This window comes from Rhodnius prolixus, unplaced genomic scaffold (genome assembly GCF_049639745.1).
Source record: "Rhodnius prolixus isolate KJV_2025 unplaced genomic scaffold, Rpr scaffold_2, whole genome shotgun sequence".
In the NCBI taxonomy this organism is placed as follows: Eukaryota; Metazoa; Arthropoda; class Insecta; order Hemiptera; family Reduviidae; genus Rhodnius; species Rhodnius prolixus.
Window position 1 is genome coordinate 5,735,636 of NW_027411592.1, and position 22,149 is coordinate 5,757,784.

Sequence of the window (22,149 nt, forward strand, 5' to 3'; positions counted from 1 at the left end):
ATCGCCATATGAATTCCAAAAAATTTAAAGCGATCGCAAACTAGTTTCGCTTAACATCATAAAGAGAAAGTAGTTCAGACAATTGAAGTAATGACGTAATTTACACACTCGTAATCAGTTCTGCATTACAGTGCAAGTGTCAGTAGGCTCAGTATCTCAGAAAGCTCGATTTTGGCTTCTGTTCAGTCTTATAAATATGAAATAATTCAGCTATTGCTTACTCTGAAGCATGTGACACTGAACAATAATGTTTTTCTTTTCGTGTTTTGTTTTCTTGATTCTCTGCTCTTTTAGTTTTATAAAATTCATTCATTTATTTAATGCATTGGGTTTTGGCACAAATAAGCATTTTCGCTTATGAAAAACCACATTTCTAATGCCATCGCATTTACACATGCGAAGTTCTTATTAAGGCAAACTGCGAAAAGTAATTGACATAGAAAATTTAATTGATTTAAGCTTCTTATATTAACTATGAAAAAAATCTGAGTAAAATGTTATTAAGAAAACCCTACGTTAATAAGAGTACTTAATTGTCAAAACGGTGACAATGAAAATTCGATGTTTTAAAAGCGATTGCATGTTTGATCGCTTTAAATTGAACTACCATAGAATAAGATAAATCTCACTTCATTAAGTGATTATATTTTTATTGAAATCAATTAAACTTTAATGGCACAAAAAGAAACCGACATTTTGGGACGAAATTATTTCTGATTTTAAAAAATATGGCACCTGTTTAATTCAAAATTTTTCAATGACCCCCTTCTATAGCAAAAGCAAAATTTCATCATCCTGTGGAAAAATAAATGATCTTGCTATTAGTGTAATTAGATTTGCTACCTCTAGAAGTTAAGGTTATTTTTATAAAAGAAAAAAACCTAGCCTTACCCTAGCCCTAAAAACCTAACCCTAGAATCAGACCATAAGAGATTTGCGTTGCAAATGAGAGGTGTTATAAATCAGTCAGGGGATCCAGCTATCCAGCTATAGATGAGCGGTACAGAACCACCTCGATCTTTGAGGCCAGTTTAACCTGGGGAACGCCTTCTAGGACCATCAATTTTCGAAGAAATTGTGTTTATTACTACAAAAAATAATTATTTTTTTTTCGTTCTAAGGCGGAGAACGTTATCTCCACAAGTGCCTTTTCGAGTAGACGATTTCACATTCCTAATAGGCTTTTATTTTACGTAATTGCTTGAAAATGAATTAATACTTCAAAATTCAGAAATTATTTCACAATTTAAAGACCAAAATACGCAAACATGAATGAAGCAATGCCACTAATGTATAAAAACACTTCTGATGGTAGTTCTTATTAAATGAAGGTTATGAGTTTTGGTACATATTTAATAACGATTCTGAAGGTTAAGGAAGCCTCTCTTTCTTAGTTCATCAGGATAAATGGCAGAATGAAATATAAGGGCAAAAAAAAAAAATTATCAGTAAAGTCGTTAACATTAAAAGGTACAAAGGTGAGACATCTGTCAAAAGAGTTCCTGAGGCAATGCTGCATTAGTAACTAGTTCAAATCGCCTGAAGAAAGGCAATGAGATGCCTTGGAGCAAGAGAAAGCTGTACTGATGATTCGCATCTCAATTAAAACAGATGCTATGCCACAATTTCCGAAAACCACTAACGATGGCATATTTTCATTATTATCTTTGTACCATTGGTATGGACCTATTAGCTCATCTTCAGGTCCCGCTCTGTAGGTCAGACAGTCTGTACTAACTTCTCTAGTGAAACAATCACGACAACTGCTGCATTTACTTCAAAATAAAGCTTGTCAGTTCGCACTGACACGGCGCCTATCAGAATTGGTGTACTGGTTCATAACGTACACAACTCCTTCAAGCAGGATGTTGTTTGCAAGTAATTGTTTGTAGCAGTCTGTCATCATTCATCTCTAAAAGCTATTTCCTCTTTTTAGCTTTCGCATATTTTTTTAATGAAGTACAATAAATACAAAAACTTCCATTTAATAAAAATAAAAATGTAATTAAACAATTTAAGGGTGCTGCTAATCAATTACCATTATATTAATTCGATACCAAATTCAATAACCTATAACCAAATTCAATTATCTATTGAAGTGATTGAATATAAACACTCTGATAACAGCTAAAATACGTAAACACTTATATTTTGAGAAACAAGCCGCTAAGGACACCTGATCACTATTTGGACACTTGAATTGGGTGATGACAATATTGCAATCCGTCTATTTTAGAGAAATTTTTCTTTTAAAATTAATTAAAAAATTTGCATCAATTCTCTTGATAAAGGGGTGGTTCTTGGAAACAGAAGTGATAAGACTTCCTTTAAAGTGAGTACCACTCGTGCGATAATTGAAGACGACTAAATGAGTTACTGAAACTGCCAATTTGAGGAAGAAGGCTGGTCCGGAATTGCGAATTTGAGGAAGGGTTTGTTCACTTTCCCCGATTTTCCCTCGAAACCACCTCAGCTGAATTTTTAGAGTTTAATATAATGATAAAATAATATGCTTCCCCTAAACGGCAATTTATTGTAAAAAAAATATATTATGAATTCTCAAACTGACATTTGCTATTCCAGGTTGGCATGAGAAAGTCGTATTGAATGTTAACAACAGATTTAAGAACAGTTGTGTTTTATGAATAACTTCAAGAGACCATTTTGTTCCAAACTTTTTTAAAAAAAATTGGTGAACTTAAAAAATAAAAATATAAAACAGATTTCCACATTTATTTGCTATTTTGTACGTCATTGATTTTTTTTTTTTTTTGCACCAATCACGAAACGTTTGGTGCTTTGAGTATGTACTTTGTATCTAACAATTTTACATGCCCATAGAAAGTTCGCATCGTTTAACGGTTTGTTGAACTTTCTACTTAACAACTGGCAACTGTTTATCCCTTTCTCTTTACAAAAATAATATCTACCCACAATTCATAGTATGTTACTAATTTCATTCATTTTATTTACTGTTTTACTTATTTTTAATAAAGTTAAATTAGTGAAGATAAAAGATGAGTTGATGGTTGCCACCGTGTGTAAATAGTAGTTCACCATGCAAAAGAATATTTCTTTTCCCCGGTGACTTTTCTGTATTATTTTAAAAAGTAACTATGATTTTACGCATTCAAGATAATAGTTTTCCCAGGTAAACAATATTTATTTTGTTTAAATATGGAGTATTTAGGTTAAATAATTAGCAAAAAATTCCAACTTAAGTTCAATAATTTCGTGGAGGTTAAATGTAGCAATTATTAATTATTGCTAATTGCAATTATTATAAAAAAAAGCGAATGAGAGAGAATGTGCAAATTAATGTTTATTAAACCCTGTTCTTTGTACAAAATGTTTTTTCTCAAGTATTTCTTTTTAAAAAAAAGCCCCACGAATTTTATTAAAATTTCGCTTATGAATGTTTGAACTGATACATCAAATATGCCTACATTATACCGGTTTGAAAAAAGAGATGCCTTCTTGTGAAAATGTTAAAAATCCTAATGCAACCGTGACAGTAGTATGTCCCAGTGCTCAGTGGCTTTAAAGTTCACAAACATCTTGCATAAGTTGCAATAAGAGAATGATTTTTTTTTTATATGTAACTTTATCAAAATAGGTTATTAACAATGCAGAAGTCATAAAATCAATATTAGATTGACCCATAGACAAATAACATCTGTCTCTCCTCCATAAAAAAGTTATTAAGTTATCACATAAGAAACGTATTCCAGATGAATAACATACTCGTACATCAAACACAAATTTTCACTTGAGATGAAAAAATTACTGTCGTGCCTCTAACGATAGATTGTCCCAAGAAGGAAGTAATTTGCCACTCGCTGCACTGAGGTAACAGATCATCAGTAAACCTAAATCTCAGCTACTCTAAAATCTTTCTCATTTCTGAAACAATCTTTGGTAAAACATACTCATTATATCTTATTTAAACAGATATCGCTGAAATCTTTTCGACAAAACTAGCCAAATACTGAAAAATTTCTCCAATCGTCAATCAGTTAAGATGAATATCTGTAAATTATTTGGGTGTTAAAGAAGTCACAGAAACTTCTGTGAATAACATTTCCAAGTAAAACATAATAGTATACCTTCTATTTACCCACTAAAGTGTTTACAACCTTGAGGGCACATTGATGGCGGCGTTTTCTAGTAATTTCTTTTTTAATGTATTTGAATCTTATTAGTATTATTGAAGAATTGATATTTTTCCACACGTTGTAATGGTGCTTTGTAAGATATTAAGGAATAACTACCTTTGTAAGGTAGTTAAGGAACTGTATTTTACTGGGAACAGTTTCAATGAAAAGATATCTACAGTTTAGTTTTCGGTATTGGATGATGAGTGATGAGTAAGTGAGTGATGATAAACTAGAATATGGTCTATACCCAAACTTTAACTACCTAATTGTAACAGCTAGAGTAGATACAAAGTTTTGTGCGCGTCAAACACATTAAGTAGTAGTCTAATTCTCTATACTAAACTGATAAATCAAATCCTGATGGTGCATGAATGTGAAAAAATTGCGTTTTATAACGAATATAATCAATGATACAACCCAACAATGCGGTTACGACTATTTTTTCCATATGGGTCTACATTGTAAAGCAGACTTCATGATTTATGAGTATATCTCATTCTTATCAATGTTTACTAAGTTTTATTAGCGACATCGCGTTCATTAACTCTATTTTTAGTTTTACCACGCTTGGTAGTACAAGTTCTAAGAGCTAATATTGAAAATTTGCTCACTTAACCGAAGGACATCATAATTGGCTACTTTTAGATGTGCTCTAAACTAAATAGTCTCAGTTACAATCAGTCTTATTGTTTGTCTTCAGTATATCAAAAAATTTAAACTAAATTATTTCGATTAATTATATAAACAGTTTCAATTTGTTACAGAAATCCAACATGGTGGAGAAGAAGGACGCAGCTAGAACGAGTGTTAATAGTCCTCATAACGACCATTTCGGCTCTATGTGTTGTATTAGTTGTAGCTTTAGCTTTGACAAGTTACAAACAAGCAGGTGAGCTTTTTTCCATTAATTAATTAATTTAAATATAATTCATCGTAGAGATCAATATCAAATAAAAGAAGAGACAAAAAAAATAAATAAAAAAAGTAGATACGCTTAACAACGCATAAGAAATGCATTGAGTCATTCAATTCAATTTTGAGTGTCACTGCTCCCACGTTGAGGTGCTTTGAACTCAATAAAGTCAAGGTGTAATTCTTATTTAAATATATTCCACTCTGTGCAATGATATCTACACTTTGTATTTTTATTTTGTGAATGGAATGGTACATATTAAGTTAGTCTATTTATAAATATTTATTACGATCTGTAATTTGCTCCAATGGTTACGAATATTTTAAAGAAAACTAGTTCTTAAGTTGCGCTCGGAAGTAGGCTGACGACAGAAAAAGTAAAGATGTACATATTAAAGAGTTAAGTCGGACTAAAATAATAATTATTAATAAAACAGCAATTCGAAATTTGGAGAAAATACAAAGGTCCTAAACTTTATCATCTTATATCTCCTTTATTAATACAGCTAGAAAGCGGGAATCGTTCTCAGTTGTAGAGGCAAACGATTGCTCAAATTTACGCAGAGATTACACAAATAGAACTGGAGATACAGCTCTTCAAAATAGTAAAGAAATGTAAGCTGCAATTTTGTAAAATTGTAAAAGTAAATGAGTTTGCTATAAGTTTACATATTTTCGGAAAGTTCACATTTTAACTTTATTTTTGGTAAATTTTATTTCCGAATAAAATGATTCACAGGTGTAAGTTGATCTAAACGTGCTCACAGTTTTTGTGCCAAATTTCTTAAATTTGAAAATTGTTCTTGTCTTACATGTTTTACAATTTTTTTTTTTTATTCTGATGTTTCGAAAATGTTTTGGTTCATTATCACATTGAAAGTCAGAGTTCTATTTTGAGATATTAATCAAATTTTGTAAAATTAGGATGAATCTCTGGTGCTATAAAATTATTCGAGATGGGTCACATTCGGACCGCGGATTAGCCACCCCTGATTTAGAAGAAACAAACAAATGAATAAGAATTAATTGTTTTTTCAACGTATTCGTATTAAACTTAGACTGCTCTGTAAGAAATTCTGATTTTACCCAACAAACGAACTCTTTGGGGGACACATATTTCCAAATGTAGGGATTTAAAACATAGTGAACTTGAAAAACGTACACATTGAGTAAAAAATGAAAGGTCTGATTCAATTAATTTTCATTGATTAGACAATTCTATGCATAATTCTAATTTTTACGTTCTTAGTTTTGAATCAACACCTTCAAAAATCATAGAATGACTCGAATTTGGAAAGTTGATTAGTTTGTTATTTTTTAATATTTTTCCGTGGAGTGATAAATACTTGGTATCATTGAAAATGTTATTATTGATTCATGCATTTGCACTTAGATTTAATTTAAAATTGATCATGTCAATAAGATTATGAAAAAAGTATTATAATATTAAGATTACTCTGCCATCTATGAGAATTTCAATGAACTAAACAGATTGTGCTTTATTTTAATTTTGATGCTATAATTTTACACCGATCTGATTATTAGATAAGTTTAGCGGCCCAACACTTCACATATTTTATTTTTAAAAAGTACATGATTTTTTATTAAACATAAATTTAAAGGTTTTTTGAATTTTATAAATTCAAGGATATAATTAGCAGTTCTAGTTCTATCAGTTCACAATTTCACTCTTGGAAATTTACACAACTGCTATCCGAACTGAATTGCCTGGTTCCTCCTTTTTATTTATAGGAAAAGTATTTTAGATCAATTTAGAAATTCTCTCCGCTGATTGGAAATTTAAGTTTTCTCTCCTCAACCAGCTTACAGCCCCGATCTATCGCTCTCTGAACACCATCTCTTCCACTTTTTGTGCTGTAAAAACTTCAAATAAGGGAGAGGAAACTGGAACACCAAGGAGTTTTCTTTGCTACCTGTGATAATTACTGGTGTCCGAAAGACTCTATTTGTTGGTGCGCAGATGCTATCTTTAGAATCTGTTTAAAAAAGGCAAATTTTACTAAAACTGAACTAGTTGAAATTTAAAACTTGATACTGTTTAAAATACTAATTTTTAATGTAAAGCATGCCTTACTTCTGTGGCTATACATGGCTACTCAATAAGGCAGGTCGTGCCATCAGGCAGCTAACCTTGGGTCCCCTACCCCCTTTACTCTCTGTAGGTCAAAATATCGCAACCATTCTCTCAACATTAGAACAGTTCTACTTTGCACTTCAGCGGTTCGTTGCCAAATACTTATCCTTTCGCGAGTGCTTCCACAATTATCTGAAATTAAACAATCCAGATTTGTGTTTTGTTTGCTAAAGACAAATTTGAAAATTAATATACTTCTCTTAAGTGATATTTTCGTTAGATTTGGGAGATAATTATGCATTACTTGTCGTCAGTACCCATGCAACAGATTTATTTAAACATGCTAAATATTATCAAATTATTTAGATAAATCTTTATTAAATTATATTAAAATCCTTCTGTGTTTTTTAAAATATAATTAATACGAATATTATACATATTTATAATGAAACAAAAATTAAATAGCAAATGGGTCAAAGAAGCCTGGGCAAGGTTTTGTATATCTGATATCAACTTGTATGTATCCCCACTTTTTTAAACTTATGTCAGGGACATAGACATATGGTGCCATTGTTTAGTTTTCTCCTCAATAGTGAGATATTCAACTAGTTATTAAATATTAAAGTTTTCTATTTAACTATCTTAAAACTAAAGTATTACTTTTTTAATGGATCCAGTAAATATGCTACCGGTTGAGGTGATAGATGAAATATGGTGTAAACTTCCGTTCGCCGACATACTATCCTGTTTGTCTGTCAGTCGCTCTTGGTATGAATCAATATCTGATTGTGCAAGACTTTGGCGTCCATTGTGTATTGCAACTAATTTAACAAACCTTAGTAGTTGGAAATCTATATTTATGAGAGAAGCCAAACTTAGATGGTCCTGGAGGAAAGGATTATTTCCTGAAAGTAACGTAATTAACTTGATTCATGGCTATAAGGTCTGTAATTTTACTATTATTTATTCGATAAAATTATTTTGTGGTAAGATACGCACAAAATTAATCATGAAAGATTAACTGTTTGTCTTGTTGGGAAAGAGACAGACTGTTTACAGACTCTGTAGTAGACGCTGATTCTCTACATCCATGAAGTATCTTTGGGGCAGATCCCGGAAGCGTATTTATTTCTCCTGTTCTCAACTTTTTCTTTTGTCTTTATCTCAAACTTTCTCTGTGACATAATTGTCTCAATCGCTCCCACTGGAAGGTCCGTCCTTCCACTGAAATAATAAATTCTTGCTGTAATTATCTCTATGTTTATCAGGAACTTTATCCCCTGCAGTTTGCGACCTGTCTTTATGTATTTAGCGAATTCCACTATCTTTGTTAATTGTTATTTTGATTGATTTTTTCAGTCATTTTTATTCATTTTCTGTCAATCTTTCGACCAAGGTATTAGATCATCTTTAGGGCTGTAGAACATATTTATAGTTGACAAAAATCTACATCCCTGAAGATGACCTAGTCTGTAGGTCAAAAGTTGGGCAAAAAATAAAGACATTTTGAATGAAATTGATTAGAATCTTTCTTCTCTTTGAATTAATTAATCACTCACCAAAAAAGAGCAAACAATTTTTATTATTTATATTTAAAACATAAAATTGTTTTTCAGTCCTCATTTTGTGAATATCGGCAGGTTTCCGGTGTTGGCCTAAAGTTAGATTATCTTGATTTAGTTGCTAGTCAGTGACTTAACACATAATTTATCAAGATATGCTGACGGTTAAGCAAGCCTGCAACTGATAGATGTTCTTGATGAAGCAGCCGAAATGGTTTCCCAACGCTGCTATCTTCTCAATATATTTATATCCTCACAGAATAATCAGATTTGGTACATTTTTAGATACTAAACTGCAGTGAAGACTATATATATATAGTGGATGAAAATAACAAACTTTGGAAATACGACCACACAGCTGTGAATTTAGACTCTATTCAATTGGACAATAATTGTGTTCACATGTGTGCAATAGAAGATTTAATAGTTATTCTGTTGAACAGTCACACAGTTTGGAATGAATTAGTATTTTTTAATGAATTATTTGAAGAATTGGTCAGATTTCGTACAAGAAAAGATAACAAAATACATAAATTCGGTGATCGCCTCTGGACTTGGGAGTACAGAGATAATAGCATTGATATAATGAGTGTGATGTGTGTGAAAAGTTTAGAAGAAATAGAACATGTGAAGATTCCTTTTGGAGCGAAAGTGCTGTCCTTACAACCAGGATGGTGTATCCTTAATCGCGGTGAGGTGTGGTGGCTGAATGGAAACAGCCAGACCAAACTGTACGCAAGCTACATATCGCCGATGGCTCGTTCTTGCATAGATATACTCACCAACAATAAGGACAAAATCGTCATTCTGGATACGAAACGGATACGTACGTAATGATTTTCGAATTTAAAAAAGTAACAAGGAAAAAGTGATTGTGCTTCTGTTTTCACCGAACATTTTTATTTTATTAATTAAACGCATTATTCCTGGGAAAATTACCTGCACTTTTAGATTTTTTGTTTTAACTTTTGCCCGAAATTCGTGTAAAATTAAATGACTGAATAATTAACGTCTTCTTTGTCATCTAAAGCAACAAACTTGTCAAAATGGTTACTTCCATATTTTCTACTTCAACTAACATTTCGGGACTGCCATTAGTCTTCTGCTTCAGATGTAGTAATCCTGGCGGCGCCTCTTCTGGAAAAATCGCAAAGCCTTCTTCCCTCTTGCGTCCATCTTTCTCTCCCTCTCCCTTCTAAGCGCTCCTCAGCTAGTTCTTGATTCCGTCACATTAAAATTAAAAGAAAGTCCTGCAATGCCTACAAACTGTTTTTCTGGAATTTCCTTAAAGAACTGAGGATCTTTTCATTTTGAAAAAAGAATTCTGCTCATCTTGCTACTGCATTGTTGGGCAGATTGCAAGACGTCTCATTGCAAGACTCATCACAATTGGCTGACAACCAACAAATCACACAATACTATAAAATACTAAGGTTGATAATAAGAAGTTCTGAAAGTGCAAATTTGAAAAATCTGTTTCTATACATTCAGGTCCGAAATCTAACTAGATTGAAATTAAATAAACCATGTTGTCTCTTTTAGGCACATCGCTGTCTTTCCTTGTTACTTTTCAGCAACTTCCTCCTATTATCCAATGTCGAATTCATTAAAACTTTTCACAGTGAATCACCCCTTTTCCACGGTGCTCATCTACTGTAACGGTATCAGGAAACATAGAACTGATATAATGGGAACTGTAATACAGATGTGCTTCAGCGGACTACTACTAATACTTCGAACTGCCAACAATATTTTTACAGTGGACATAAATACTGGAGTTCAACAACAGTTGGACTGTTTATGGGAATCTATATACGGAGTGCACAACCTCCTAGAACATTCTAAATTGGCATGGATATTGATTAGGCAGAATTGTGAGGTCCTCATTTATGATGCGAACCATATTAAGTGCCTAACTTCAATAACCTTTTCATCTAAAACAGAAAATTTAATCTTTAATAATAAAATGTTAATTCTACCTGAGAGTAAAGTTAAATTATTAGTGAAGACTGTGGACGTGTTCTAGTACATTCTTATAAAAAGCAAAAACTAATTTTAAAAAACTTTTATATTAATCTTCATTAACAAAAAATTAATTATAATGCTTCCATTAGAAAATTACCGAGAATTATCTCGATAAAATCGCATAAAATTTTTTGCCCAACATGTTTCTCCAAACAATATGATTATTGGGAAATGAATGCTAGGCAACATCATTTAGCTAGCCCAAATTAAGAAAGTGAAATATGCAATGTTTTCAATCTTTCTCTTCTTCTTCTTCTTCTTCTTCTCTTCTAATACGGATGGATCGCCCATATCTTGGTCTCTAAGTTTCTATGGATTCATAACCAACAGTAAGTATGTTATTTAGTATTGACTTTATAGAATTTAGGATTTAAAATCTTTATTTGATTCTATCTGATACTTTTCATCTTCTTTCATTTTGTATTTGTGTTTATTTAAGTTGCTTCTTTTGTAGATAAAGAGAAGTATTGATATAGCTCTTTTTAAGTTGTAAATTACAGCTTATTTGACTAAGGTTTGTTGGTCAAGATTATACATTTTAAAAAAAAGCCAGTTAATTTTTATAGATAAATTTTTTCTTTCCATCTTCAGATATTGTTCATCGGGGTAGGTAGGCAGTAAGATTGACTTCCTCTAAAAGAACTAAAGTAATCTCAGGCAAAGCATTGTGGTTGAGGATTTATGATAGAAGCGTTAAACTTGATCCTAACAAACCTAATGAACAGATTTCCGCCACACCATCATTCAATATGAACGGTTTTATAGCATTTACCATTAATTATTCACGATATACATTAGCCTCAGGTCACTTTTCTGTACAAGATCGTTGATTCTTCTCATTTACACTTAGGACTCATTCAGCATGATTTAAATAAACCTCTGTTACTCTCATCCACAAATATGTTCTGAAAAAGCACACGATCGTAAGGTTAATTCTTGATTCTTGTTTCACAGCAATTTGTTATTTATGCTCTTAACTTTCAGGGATTTTGATTTACCAGGAAAAGTAGCAAATAAAGATAAAAAGAAACAATAAAGATTAGACTTATTCACTCTAGATTAAGGATTTTGATAACTTTTTACACCAATCATTTAATAATTTTAATTGATTTTGTGGATCCTACCTACGTACATCTGTGAATTTTAATTGATTGGGATCATCAATAACAATTGAATATTAAACGATTAAGTTGTCCTAAGATTATTTGAAAATGTAATTGTCAAATGCAAGCTACCTTTTGAGAGTAGCATTTTGGTTTCCTTTGATTAGCTCTAGAAATAGCTCTAGAATTTGCTCTATAGATTTAACCATTTTCTAAATCATTGGATTGAATTATAAGATTATCTTTAGAAACAATGTCATTTCATAAAAATAATTTTCAGACGGCGACATATCAAAAATTAATTTCACTTTTTGTTTCATTGTGACATTTCCTTCAGTTGCCCGCAATACTTTTTCATAATAAACTTTATTGTTTCTAGTATCTTTAAATAAAGTATTTTTGATTTATCGATTTGTAGAAACTTTACCAACAATGTCAGCATTGGACGCAGAAAAAACCAATGAAAGTGAGTCATTTAGTCTGCAGCAACTAGGCAAAACAGCTGAAGAAAATATTTGTTTTTCAGAAGAATGCGTTCATACTGGTATTATTGCTTTTTAAAAATCCCATTTATTCCGATATAGTTATTTAAATTTAAATATTTCAGTTTTAATAGTGAAAATTGTTTATTTCAGCCTCTTATCTGCTGGATGCTATGGATCTTAAAGCAGAGCCTTGTGATGATTTTTATCAATTTGCATGCGGTCAATTTCGTGAACAGACAATACCAGATGATAAGGAATCCTTATCAGTATTCACTTCAGTTGATGAACTAGTGAAAAAACAACTAAGAAAAATAGTCAGCGAACCAATTAAGCCTGATGAACCAAGACATCTGGTTAATCCAAAGAATCTTTATAAAATTTGCATGGATAAAGGTATACACAATATTATATTTTAGAGTAAAATGAGGCCTATTCATTGTTAATTACATTGGTAATTCGCATGCTAATCACAATAATTGTGCGATATTTTTGGTGCGGAATCTGGTAGTAGCTGAATTTATGGTTGGATATTTATCATTTTGTCTGAGAGAGACGGAATATTCATATGTGTTTTAATTTCATAGAGACTATTGAAGAACGTGGCCTACAAGATGCACAAGAGATAATAGACTATTTTGGAGGATGGCCAGTAGTTGAAGGAGATAAATGGGATATGGGAAGTTTCGATTGGAAGGAGATAACCTACAAATTCAGGAGCAGAGGATTTAGCGTTGATTATCTATTAGATTTTAGTGTAACCGTAGATTCCAAAAATTCCACTACGAGAATTATTGAGGTAATAAATTTTTGAAAATAATTTGCTTTTTAAAAATTTTTGAGTATTTTTAGCTTTTTATAGAAGATTTGTACCACTTAATTATCCAGCTTTAGTTCACCGACTCTGTATTACTGTTTCATGGAATGATTCGGAGAGCGTCAATTTCATTGCGATGTGTTCATTTTGAAGTGCACCACTATTTATATCGTGAGAGAGAATATGAACGATTTGATGTTCTGTTGAGACTAGTTGGTTAAACAAACTTTATTAAAGAAGATATATGACGAAGTTAAAATTTTATGGATGTAAATTCAATCAATTATTAAACTTATTCATAATAAACAATGTAGCAGAAATAGTTGTTTAATTAAAGTCAAGATTTCTTTATTTAAATATTCCGGATCTGGGCATTCAACCTTGTCTAAGAACCATTCATTCTGGATCAGTATTTTTAAATTTAAGCAATTTACCCTCTTGCTGGTTTTAGTAGAAAAGATGTAAGAGCAGAATTTCTTTAGCTACAAGAATAGAAATTAAAAGTTATAAGCGATAGGATTGTTATTGTTAAGGTTTGTTTGAAAATTATCTACTGAAATAATCCAGTGAACTGAATTGAGGTGGAACTTTGTTAAAAATTTATACTTTATTGCTGCTCCACATCTAGAGTTTCCATAAGGCAGAAAAGTGTATGTAAAGTGTGTTTTATGTTAAAAAAAACATTAGATTTCTCGTTTAAAAGAGGTTTTATCAGCGTTTACCTCCCAGACTTTGTGATTGGAGTATTTCAATATTCTCACTTTCAAACATTTCTATTTCTTCAGCTGGATGCCGGAGCTTTAGCATTAAGTCGGAAATACTTAATGAGAGGACTTGAAGATCGGATCGTAGCAGCGTACTACTCGTACATGGTCGACCTGGCTGTTCTTCTTGGTGCCGAAAAAGAAAAGGCTGAAGCTGAATTAAAGGAAACGTTAGATTTTGAAATACAGCTTGCCAATGTAAGAATAAATTAAATGTTCTATTTCAATATTGATAAAACAGTCACTTCTTGACTTCTTTATTCCTTAAGCCTTCTATGCTGCTACTAATCACTGAATAACTCACCTTGTTTTTTAGGTATCACTACCCTCAGAAGAAAGAAGAGATTATGAAAAATTGTATAATAAAATGACATTGACTGAATTACAACAAAAATTCCCAACAATACCCTGGATGGAATATTTTTCGAGGTTACTAGGCCCTTACATACTGATTGATGAAGATGAACCAGTAATTGTTATAGAACCACAATATATAAGCGCCTTAGAGCAGATATTACAACATACTCCTAAAAGGTTAGTAATAATAACCAGAGTATCGGGTTGAATTTAGATTTAGTAGGACGTCACATCCATGGAGTAAATCATCCAGAAAGGAAGATCGTCCTGGAGAATAGAGAGAATGAAACGTTATAAACAATCTTTTCGCTTGATAACCATCAAGTGTTGGACAATAAGAGTGGATAAGTTCCTTTAACTTCCAAAGAGAGCGGGGTGGTAAATTAGCCTCGTAGAGTACAGTGCGTGCAAGAACAGGGCTATCCAGTCTTCTAACGATTCAAAGAAGGAAATCTCTTTAGGCCAAACTAATTTTAGTTATTCATCACAGCTACAACAAATCAATAAGAAATATTTTTTTTTTAGCAACATTAAAATTGTTTATTTGTGTATACAACCCAATCTCTTTAGGACTAGTTTTCATTTATTTTGGTTTAGAACTTTTTAGGACAATATTTATGATCTTTCAGTCATTTCCTACAACGTAATTTATTGAGCCTTTCTTTCTACCGATTCGGATACAACTCCTAAGCAGAGACCAATGTGCTTTCTTCTTATTTATCAGAATGGCAATGGAGGAAAATCGGAGACTTGAACTCTGATGAATGAGATGTTGCATTTTGTAGGAGTTTTTTGTTTGTATTTTTTTTTAAATTAGTAGCCGAAATTGTGCGACTTCGACTGCCCGTTAGGTAGGGTAGTGTAGAACACTTCTTCAACGCCTTGATAATGAACAAGGTATGTTCCAAACGTTTGCGTGAAGAAATTTCTTTCTTAGAAACATTGTCCAATATTTAAAATTCCAAAAACAAAATTTATTTACAAAAGATACAAAGAACGTCTGTCACTTGATTAACAAAAAATCTTTCAACAAAAAGAGAAACTTTATTTTCAACAAATTTTTTAATCATTACTGTGCAGAATTCAAGCGAATTACCTGATGTGGCGAGTGGTTTCGGCGGTTGCAAATTATATGCCAGAAAGGTTTAGACAAAGAACACTAAAATTCCACACAGCAATCACTGGTAGTACAGAAGAACAACCGAGGTGGAAGCAATGTGTTGGAATCGCTTCTGGAAGGTAAAAACTTTTTTTGTGCAATGATCTGAAAAATCATTTATTAATTCAACAAACTACTTTTGCTAGGAAAACCGATAGATTAAACAAATGGAAATAAAAATTAATGTATCAAATATTTTGAAAAAATTTAAAACAACAAGTAATGTTTTCTTACTGGAGTTTATAAGTTCTCGATTTGTTGTAAATTTAAGCGTAAGTTTGGGGGCGGGCTTGATGTTGTTGAATATGAACTTGTAAAAGGTAGCTCCTCAGCTCGAGTCCTGCGAGCAACTAGCTTTTATTGTAGGAACATGTTAAGTAAAGTGTGAACTTCCGTTCCTTTGACTTTAAACTCAGTTTGAAAAAATAGACTACTATTTCGCTGTTTTTAAGACTTTAAAAAAGTTCGCTCCATTATTGCTGTGCTTGTTTTAGAATATAAAAAAAATAATAAAATCGTCTGCAGAGAATTGATAAATGGTTGAAGAAATGATGGTGATATTAGATTCTTGCCTTAGAGTGAGTAAGTTAAAGCTAAGTAAACTTTATAAGGAATCGAAAGAAAAAAACTAAAAATTAGTATTAAGATTTTACATCCTTACAATCAGAGTTAGAACATTCTCGGGAAAATATAATAGTAATAGTGATCATTAAAAGGAATAAACGAAATTAAATCAGATGTATATAATCAAGAGATATTTAAGCAGAACCATTAAGTAAACCAAGTTAAATAATTTATAAATCGAAAGAACTTACTTTATTTAGCAAAAAGTAGAATAGAAGTTGCTTTATGTGGTAATCAGATAAGATTAAAACAAGGAGGTAAGTGGTGGAAAGAAGGAGAACTTAATTTGAACATTTACCTAGTTAATTTAAAAGTTCAAACAATCGGATTTCCACTTCCTCTTTTTTTTAACATGCCTCTAATTATAATTATTATTCAAGAAAGGTGCCCTAACAAATTGGAATTAATAATATAATATTATGAAAGCAAAATACACCAAAAGCTCGACTTTTATTCTTGGAAGTTAAATCTTATTTGAAGTTAATCAATTTCTCAGCAAACCAAAATTAAATTTAAATGCAGAAAGATAAAATTTCCTAACAACTTTTTTGTTTAACTCATTTTAATAGATCATTTTGGGTAAATTAACTTTTTTTGCTCTTGGATTTTCAGTGTTACATACGCAGTTGGTTCATTGTACATAAAGAAATTCTTCAAACACGAATCAAAGAAAAATGCTTTAGAACTTGTGGATAGAATCCGCAGAGAAATGGTCAAAACTTTGCAAAAAGTTGATTGGATGGATGAAGATACAAGGTTTGTCTTTTTTTATTCTTCTGCAAAGATTACCTCGAGAATGATGTTTGGATTTTAAAATAGTTTTTATTGTTAATTGATGTTTAACACTTTAAAGCGCACTCTTAACAATTTGTACAAATTTAGTATGTTTATTTATTTACAGAAAGAACGCACTGGAAAAAGCTAAGTCAATAAAGGAATTCATTGCATACCCTGATGAACTTCTTGATGATAATAAACTTGCAGAATTTTACCAAAACGTAAGGCCATTTGTCATTTTTATATTTTATTGTAAATTTGAATAAACTAGCCGAGCGATGAAAGGCGTAGCTGCAAGAGTAATTATTGAAAGTTTATACTCGAGTATGTTAACTCCACATGCTTCGTCCACGACTGCTGATCGGAAGTTAGACGGAAAGCTTCTAAAATAGCCTCTCTTTACTTTACTTTTACATTACTTTTAAAAAAGAAATTAGACTTTTTTTAATGTATAATGAAAATACTTTCTTGTTACATTATTCTTTACATCAATTGTAAGCACAAAGAGCATTTTACAATTTACTATTTGTGGGGATGTCTTCTTTATGCTTAAAGTAGCTTTACTTGGTGGAATTGGTAAAGCTGGCGGACTTTCAATGCTTTTCCATAATTCTACTTAGTCGGAATAAAAGTATCCAGCAGCATCTATGTGTGAAAAGAACCATTCCTCTAAACGACTATTTATTGGAGGATTCTGCTGAATCTTCCTGAAAACTGATATCTTTAATACAGTTTTTTTGAAAATTTATAATGCAAATCAATGCAGCATGCCACTAAACAATTCTGTTTTGATTGTGACTGTATATGTTATATTAATTAATGTTTCAGTATGACGTAAGCAATGTTACTTCATTTTTGGAAGCAATTCTTCGGACGGCAGAATTTGCTACAAATTTTATGATGAGCCGCTTAAGGCAACCAGTCAATAAAACTGAATGGTTAATACATGCAAGCCCCGCTGTGGTGGTAAACGCATTGTATAATGACGATGAAAATTTTGATTTTTATTGGGGAGCAATTGGACAGCTCTCCTCTAAAAATCGCCGTCTGGCAGGCATTGACCCTTTATGGGCCGTTCCGCGAAAGGTTTAGTCTTTTTTAAATAGATTTCAACCAATCAAACGCGTATAACAGTGGCGATCCTGCACGATACTGGTGAATGGATGAAAAACATTTGAAACTATGCAATCCGATAGGCTGTTGAGTTTGTGAGTGAAATTTATCCATCCATTATTAAGTCCATTTTTTCTGATACTAATTTTGACAGCCTTCGTGTACAAATGTGTTTTACTTAAACCAAAGAAAAAACAATTCTTGTTTTTCTGTGATTGGACTTCCAAGAACCAATAGAATAATGGTTAACAAAGTAAACACCATCCTCTACGCTTTATTTTTCTTTTACGATGATGATCTGATGATTTGACCAATAAGAACAACTTTTTTTTTATCTTTCTCTGGATATAATCGGCTTTTTTATTTAAATTTGTTGAAGTTTTTTTTTTTTTCTAAATCAGTTCAATATGATTTTCTATTATTTTTAAGCAACAGTTTTCAATTTCTAAACTTCAGTCTTAGTGAAATCAGTAGAAGTTTCCTACAATAAGTCGCCATTTGTGAATACCATTTTAGTTTAAAATTTAGGAAGTATTATGCCAGTCTATCGGCCTCTGCTTTCAATCTGGATCTACTGAATTCAGCTTACAAGTTGCTCAGTGGCTTATCTCTTTACTTTGCATGACTTCATCTTCTATAAGAGTGTTTCCTTCATAAAATATACACCTGATCAAAACGTAATTGCTGCATTGGAGTTCATTTTTCAATGATTATTTTTAATATTTATATGAAATGACATTTTTAATGGATATCCTTAATATACATCAACCACAGCATGCACATAAATAATTCTAATTCATTATATAAACATTAATATAGGAGCAGGTTTGGTAAGAGTGGTTATGAGCATGGACTTGTAACTGGAATGTTCCAAGTTCGAGACCCCACGAATAACTACTACCAAATTTTTATTACTTACCAATATGTTAGTAAGTTTGTGCTTCCGAGCAATCAGTCCATGGCACTATTTTGGTCGCTGGACATAAAATCACTCGTAAAGATTAAATATTTTACTTACCTTGTTCAATTTGCATTTCAGTACGATGTAACCAATGTCACATCATATTTGGACGCAGTCTTAAGGACAACAAAGTTTGCTACTAATTATACCTTAAGCCGTTTAAGGCAACCTGTTAATAAAACGGAATGGCTAAGACACGCAAGCCCCGCAGTGGTCAATGCATTTTATAATGGACTTGAAAATTCCATAGGTGTGTATATACGTCTGTTAATCAACTCTTGAAGTTACATTCTCTTGGATTTACACTGAATCTTATCCTCTTATACCGTTACTGGTGTCGAGCTGAACTGATTATTATTTAAGATAAAGCTTTCTTAGGGAAAAATGCGCCGCTTCTCCTGTGTTGGAGTCTAAGCTGTCTTTAACATTTAAAAATTCGTTTTCCAAGTAAAAAGCCATATTCAGTGAAAAGTATAAAATTCTATCATTAGCTAAATTTTCTTGTATTTTCTAACAGACTTTCCTGCAGGAATTTTGCAAGGTATCTTTTTCAATAGCGATCGTCCAAGTTATATGAATTATGGAGGAATTGGTTTTGTCATTGGTCATGAAATAACGCACGGCTTTGATGATCAGGTAAATCTTGATGTTATTATTATGTCAATTTAATTAACATCCATTGTTTTCAGAATAAGCTCAAACAACTTTTCTAATATTTAATTATTCTGTGCATTAACAGGGTAGACAATTTGATAAGGATGGCAATCTGAAAGAATGGTGGGCAGCCGAAACTAAAGCCAAATACCTTCAAAAGGCTCAATGTATAATCTATCAATACGGGAACTATACTGATAAACAAGTTGATATGAATGTAAGAAAAACTAGTTCTACCAAAGGACGTTTATTTCATTATTTCTAATTCAATAGTGCTTTTAAATGTAAAGAGGCTTTTCTAAAAAAGAAGTTTGATCATTTTAAAACAATACAAACAGAATATCAATTTATTATGGAAGCACTAAACAATATGTAGCTCTAACAGTCAGATTTAAATTTTCTTCCTCTTCAAGAAACAAATTTTGATTTTTCATAACGGTATTTTAAATAGCAAGACTCATGAATCAACGTTTAATTTGATTTTCTCTTTAAATGCATTTTTTCTCCAATGTTGATTATTGTTGACTGCAGTCATCCGTTGGCGCGCTAACCATTACAGAGCAGCCTTCCTACCGCTAATGGACTGCCCTGGATCCAGTAAGAGCTATTGCGGACATCTCTGAAGGAAAAGATGCCTCTTTAAAGTACTAGGACTGGCCATGTCACCAATCATGTGTAGGCGTTTCGTGGACCCCCCGTGGCAGGTCTCCCGGTGACCGCACAAGTTGCCAAAGATGCACCTCTCTTTTCTTGTTCTTACTTGTTTGTAACGATGATAAACTGTCGAGTGGGTGCGATTGTTGCACTATTAATTGACAAGAAAGGCCTCTTTTTACCCAATAGAATCTAGAAATTCCCTAGACGGCGTACTTCCAAGCAAGCATTTGGAGAAAATCAGTATTTATATTACTGTGTGACAGTAATCATGAATAATTTTACTGCAGCGAACATGTATTCCGGTAGATAATTCCATGCAAGTCTCAGGAACAGAAAAATATCGTTGTAAGTCAAATGCAAAGAACTAAAACTACCGTAATGGAAAAAAGTGTAACTTCCCAAAACAGATACTGCATTTATCAAGTACACTTTAAAAAATATATATTTCCAGCGTCGTAATGAGATATTCATTAATAACGGAGAACATGTTACTTTGAAAATAAAAGATTCTATTTCTTTCGAAAATAAAATACATTTTCAATGCCAATCTATCTCAATATTCAAAAGTGCGAATATTCCAAAATCTCTAAGTAAAAAATCAAAATAATATAAATTCCAAACTGGTGTAATTAATACCAGTCTCAAATTGTGCAACCTTTATAGTTGTGTTTCTCAATAAACTGTTTCAGTTGAATGGAATAAATACCCAAGGAGAAAACATTGCAGATAATGGCGGCCTGAAACAAGCGTACAGAGCTTATTTAAATTGGATTAAGGATAACGAAGAAGAGAAGCGGTTACCTGGCTTACAGAAATATTCTCCCAGACAAATGTTTTGGATTGCAGCTGCATCTACATGGTGCACTGTTTACAGGTGACTTAACTTTAATAACTATAGATAAGATTGATTATCTAAGAAGTGAGATTTTCAACACTTGATTTTGTTTTTACAATTTATTTTCTATCTTCAAACATCAAACTAGTGCAGACAAATTTGGTCAGTTTTTTTAGAAGGGTCGTCCCTAACTGTACGAGAGCTCCGGATAAGATTTAACCTTAAGATAACAATTTCTTGTTAAAGTAGATTCACAAGAACAAGTTAAAGATTCGTACCTGTTACATGAGCAATGATAATTTGTTTTCTAACCAAAGGGTTATTGATTTTAAAATAATAAGTGACTAGTTTTAAATTAATTGAAGGCTCATTAACAAAAGCAAATTAAAGGAAATAAAAATAAAATTGCAGAAATCGTTTAGATCATCCAGACTTTTATTATTTTTCAGAAATGAATCACTCAGCAATCGTATAACAACAGGACTTCATTCACCAGGTGAATTCCGTGTAAAAGGTCCATTTTCAAATTCCGAAGATTTTGCCAGAGATTTCGATTGCCCGAGAGGTTCGGTTATGAATCCAATTCATAAGTGTGCAGTTTGGTAACACTCAGCAATATCCTATTAAATAGGATTTTAGGTTACACAAAAAGTTCGCTAATTTGCGCCCAGCCAAACACGCCTTTGACTCAAAATGTGATACTGACTGTTTAAAAACGAAAGAAAGAAAAAGATAGATGATTATTGTACTTAATGACAATATAAATATAAATAAAAATATTTAAGTATAAGAAAATTCCTTAATTTTTAAGTAATTTATATTTAATGTATATTATTTAAGTATTAATTTTTGTAAGTTTATTGTTATGTTCTTCTAATTAAAAAGAAAATATATAGTTTTCCTTCATTTCTTTCATTTTTATTAGCCTGTGTACATATAACTTTAATACTTTGCCTGTGAACACCTATTAATACAATTTAAGGAATTAACACCATAGTTTTGTGAAATTAAAAAAAAAAAAAAGCTAGAAACAATATTTTTAAAATTATCATCTTTTGCTCAAGAAGAAATACGAATATGAATTTTTATTCACAG

General features: G+C 31.8%; 1 protein-coding gene across 7 annotated transcripts in view; it reads left to right on the forward strand.

The window, feature by feature from the left end:
• Positions 1 to 21,960, forward strand: part of Nep2 (M13 family metallopeptidase neprilysin 2) — a 56,643-nt gene extending 34,683 nt beyond the window's left edge. For 2 of the 7 annotated variants that reach the window (XM_074120690.1, XM_074120689.1), the window contains 15 exons: positions 4,922 to 5,046; positions 12,273 to 12,398; positions 12,490 to 12,732; positions 12,924 to 13,135; positions 13,939 to 14,115; positions 14,234 to 14,451; positions 15,355 to 15,513; positions 16,670 to 16,813; positions 16,959 to 17,055; positions 17,663 to 17,920; positions 18,987 to 19,158; positions 19,426 to 19,544; positions 19,648 to 19,779; positions 20,909 to 21,093; positions 21,504 to 21,960. In XM_074120690.1, coding sequence (XP_073976791.1) covers positions 4,922 to 5,046; positions 12,273 to 12,398; positions 12,490 to 12,732; positions 12,924 to 13,135; positions 13,939 to 14,115; positions 14,234 to 14,451; positions 15,355 to 15,513; positions 16,670 to 16,813; positions 16,959 to 17,055; positions 17,663 to 17,920; positions 18,987 to 19,158; positions 19,426 to 19,544; positions 19,648 to 19,779; positions 20,909 to 21,093; positions 21,504 to 21,660 — 2,524 coding nt within the window. In that variant the 3' untranslated portion in view covers positions 21,661 to 21,960. Of the gene's footprint in view, positions 1 to 2,913; positions 3,152 to 4,921; positions 5,047 to 7,729; positions 8,108 to 9,011; positions 9,553 to 10,835; positions 11,081 to 12,272; positions 12,399 to 12,489; positions 12,733 to 12,923; positions 13,136 to 13,938; positions 14,116 to 14,233; positions 14,452 to 15,354; positions 15,514 to 16,669; positions 16,814 to 16,958; positions 17,056 to 17,662; positions 17,921 to 18,986; positions 19,159 to 19,425; positions 19,545 to 19,647; positions 19,780 to 20,908; positions 21,094 to 21,503 lie in introns of those variants that run through there. The other 5 variants (XM_074120688.1, XM_074120686.1, XM_074120687.1 and 2 more) reach the window with 5 other exon arrangements.
• The last annotated feature ends 189 nt before the right edge of the window (positions 21,961 to 22,149 follow it).